We start from the raw sequence: 4199 nt of genomic DNA, 5'->3' as shown, positions 1-4199 counted from the left end.
TTTTTTTTCTTTTAACTTATTAATCTGTCCGAGTAAATCTGATATTAACCCCCCCCCAACCCCCTAAAAAACATGTGCAATCGCAAAAGAAAGAACCAGATTTGAGAGCATGGCATGTAGGAGCAAGCATGGTCAACTAACGGTTAGGCAACGATGGCCTCATTATGATTTTGCATATCATATTTGTTTAATTCGTGTCCTAAACACAACCAATCTCTCATAGCTTTACCTTTAGCAACAAAACAACCATTCCTATTTGGTCCCAAGGTAAGGAATAACCAGTTACACCAAAGGATGCGGTCAATACACCCAAAACTACACCCGTAACTCAAGTCAATTCACGAGGTTTTTTAAAACCACCGGTGAGATACACACGAAATACGTGCAGGATCATCATTAGGACCATCATACTTGCCGACCATTGATGAACTGATCGGATTAACCAACCAAAGTTAGCTTCCGTCATTATATATTGAACAGAAGCAAAAGCCTCAGTAACGGTCGGACGATAATAAAAAGTCATAGCTTCTTCCTATCATCAATTCTCAGAGGACTTTTCATCTTCACCATCATCTCTTTCACCAACATTTTCAGAGGAGATTGTCCCGAGATTGCTATGCTTCCCTGAACCACACGCCACAACAATTTCTGCAGGAATCGCGTCAGTTGAATCGTTCAGCCTTCGTCGCATTTCTTGCAACCAAAGTAACATAATTAGATAATATGAACCCAAATGCAGTCCATGTAAATCCAGCTTTGCCTGCTTAGAGTCCCAAACCATGACCTCTTCTAGAATCTCGGTTGACCTGATTAGCTCTCCAACCACCATAGTTTCATCTCCTTCCAAACTGGCATTCAACTCTTCAATTGACAATGGGAAGCCATTCAAGTCCACCAACTTTCTCATGAGAACAGGACATGAATTCAGAACAGAATTATATGTCCTTTTCGAGAACGGAATTGATGTCTTCCTCATCCTTTGAAGCCATGAAACCATGTTTGTTGGCTCACCATGCATTCCGCACGCTAAAAGAACCATATTTGAACAAACTGTATCAATAACAAACCCTTCTTTTTCCATTTGAACCAAAAGTCTCTCCAAGTCTTGGAATAATCCCAATCTTCCATAACCATACATGATAGACTTGAATTCAAATGCTGAAGGTTCAAGTGCTTTGATTCTCATATTCTCAACCAACTTCTCTGCCTCACAAGGCCTATCCATTGAACATAAACCACTGACCATATATTCATAAACACGACGTTTTATGTAAATAGAGGATGATGAACTATGAAGAAGCTGGCTTAGGTACGAATAAGCAATCTCAAACCCTCTTTCTGAACTTTGTTTGGAGTGACACTCCAACAATTTACAATAGACAAGAGCCAGATCTCGAGAGCCAGACTCTGATTTGGAAGTGCCTTCCGAAATTAGAGTTTCCCAGGCTGAATATTGTTCCTGTTTATCCAGCAAAGCAGCAAGCTCAGCTACAATCTTAGGGTTCCAACTGTACCAAGGTGCTTCAGCAATTCTTGCATAAAGCTGCAAAATTTGCAAAAACATCAGAGACTCTAATAATCAACTTGAGGAGAGAGATAAAGAGTAAAGTACTAACCGGGAAGGCAACTGAGGAGAGATGGAGTTGAACTGTAGAAGGAGAGAGGAGATCGCAAAGAGTGCTGAGAGACACTGATTCAGGTGAACTTTGTACGAATCTCTGGATCAAGTTGTTTGTGGTCGACGGTTCTCCAGATGTCACCACCTTCTTCAGAAAATGCTGACCTTGTTTTGTTAGCGCATATTCTACCATAACTCCAAGCTTTGGTCCTTGGTTCCACCATAGTTGGACACTGCTCAACATCATCTTCAACGTTAGATATTATAAAATCATGTCCTTCTTCCACAGACCTTCACGGAGAGTCAAAATGTAAAATTCCCATAGTTTAGCATGTTATCCACCAAGGACAATTTTAAATTAAAAAAGAAAAAAAGGGGGGGGGGGGAGAACATTTTATGTATGAAATCTTATCAACGATTCAAAGAAACCTTATCAACTATTTCAGGAATTGGCATCGCTCCAATTGGATAGCAAGTATCAATCAACATTTCTACGTTCATGGCCATATGACAACGGCATATATTGTCAAGGAGCCAGTGAATTGGAGAATAACGGAAAGCATACATTGTATCTATAAAGCGCATAAAAAGACACTAAAGAACTCTCAGTAACTCAAATAGTTCCAACCCTCTTGCATGTAGTTTGCCTCAATCGCTGCTTACACGCAATCAAGCACATATGTATGTGTATTTATATATGCATATAACTATGATCAAGCTTTACTGTCTTGTTAAATTAACTCCCCCAAGCCCCATTCCAGAAATTAGGCCGAGAGATAACATGAAGAAAATGATGATATGACGCAATTTAAAACTCAAACAGCACATCACAAACAATTAATAGGGTGTTTAGATTAGCATTTGCAAAATAGAATATGGGTAGATTTGAACTTTTGTTTGGATTGTTTTACATTACGAGTGATTTTGACTGATTAAGCATGCTAGGATGATACATGTTTGTCAAAAACATTTTAGCCGTACAATTACTAAAAGGAACATGAGCCTTACAATATACTCCCTCCGTTCCTTATTATAAGAGACGAATAACCGAATTACGTTGATAAAAAAAACAGTTAAAATTAGTTAAGAACAATTAATGTGCAAAAAGTATAATTTTTTTTCTAAAAATGCCCTCATTAATAAGAAGAGAGAGCATGAGAGAGAACAATAGTAAATTCTTAAAAGAAAGAGAAGTGGGAAGGAGAGAGAGTGTGAGTTGGAGACAATAAATATGGGTAAAAGAGGAAATCAACACAAAAAAGTAGAGACAACTTTTAAGTGTCTCTTATATTTAGGAACATACTATAAGCATCAAATGTCTCTTATAATAAGGAACGGAGGGAGTAGCGTAATATTAACAATAGTACGACTGAGTTACCTGCACATACTCAACAACAAATTTCTCTCAGTTATTAATAAATTCAACTTTAATTATTTTGATTTCTTTTAAGGCTAATGATTAATGCCTAGCTTTAATTTAATAAAAAATATTTCAAAAAATTTAATTTGCTTTTCTTGACAATTCACCTGAATCTGTTAACCATATATATAAACCTACAAGTCCAAAGCCCATTCCTTCACTAAACCCCCCAACCCCCCCCCCCCAAAAAAAAAAAAAAAAAAAAAAAACCCACCACCATCGCATCTCACACGCTTTTTCCCTCAAAATCATTCCGAAAAAAGATAAACTTGACACGCAATATATGGAAGAAATCAGGAGCAGAGAACAACAATGTTGCAACGAAGAGCAGTTTTTTCTTGTTGTGCTGTGATATCGATGTTGCGCCGAAGTAAAAGAAGGAAAGCAGAAGCAGAAGAGAATAATAAACAAAAGCAGAAACCAAGAAAGAACAGGGAAAAAAGAGGGGCAATGACCAAATCCAACCCACTGAACACACAAGAACCAAATCGCCCTACAAGCTACGAAGCCATTGTTGATAAGCACAACCAAAGGGCTCACTCTACAAATTGACGTTTAATCCGACAAATTTTTTGGCCTCAATTTTAACCGGAGTTAACTACAACAACGAATTGAGAGATAGGATTCATTGGATTCAAGGGGAAAGGAGAAGATCTGAAGCTATTACCGGTTCAGCTTTCTCCGGAGCCGAATGTTGACTCCCCCGTTCTGCCTCTATTTCGCTTTCTTCTCCCAACCTCGCTTTCTCTTCACTCGGCTCCATCCCTGTCCCCTGCATCTTTCGCTCTGTCTTATCTGTTCTTCTTATGTAAGTTAAAAACAGGAAGATTGATTGTTAACCGACGGATAAACCTGTGAGCCTGAGGACGGTTGTTCGGGATGCCCAAAATTACTTTAAAAACATATTTATTTTTATAATAATAGTATTAATCCAATTTTTGTATTATTTTTAATCAAAACAAAATATTTTTTACACTTATTTTATATAATTATAAAATTACTTTCAAAATCACATACACCCTTGCTTTCTATACAGTAAGAAATAATAATAATATTAATCCAATTTTTTTTATCATTTTTAATGGTTAAGTTATCGTAAAACATCCTAATATTATTTCCCAGTAATATTTAGCATTTTAATCTTATTTATAATGTATCCAG

The 4199-nt window shown here is 37.1% G+C and overlaps 1 protein-coding gene across 1 annotated transcript; it reads right to left on the bottom strand.

Moving 5' to 3' along the window:
• Window positions 1-220: 220 nt before the first annotated feature.
• LOC114754338 (pentatricopeptide repeat-containing protein At2g17033-like) lies at window positions 221-3800 on the bottom strand. The gene is made up of 4 exons (XM_028943110.1): window positions 3706-3800; window positions 1617-1909; window positions 527-1543; window positions 221-252 (listed from the first exon to the last, which is right to left on the bottom strand). The coding sequence occupies exons 2-3, from the start codon at window positions 1863-1865 to the stop codon at window positions 539-541; spliced, it is 1254 nt and encodes a 417-aa protein (XP_028798943.1). The 5' UTR covers window positions 1866-1909; window positions 3706-3800; the 3' UTR covers window positions 221-252; window positions 527-538.
• Between the last annotated feature and the right edge of the window lie 399 nt (window positions 3801-4199).

Source organism: Neltuma alba, unplaced genomic scaffold, assembly GCF_004799145.2.
Source record: "Neltuma alba isolate B1F8T4 unplaced genomic scaffold, ASM479914v2 tig00010128_pilon, whole genome shotgun sequence".
Classification (NCBI taxonomy): domain Eukaryota; kingdom Viridiplantae; phylum Streptophyta; class Magnoliopsida; order Fabales; family Fabaceae; genus Neltuma; species Neltuma alba.
Note: the sequence above shows the minus strand (reverse complement) of the source record. Positions and strands in the feature narration are given on the sequence as shown.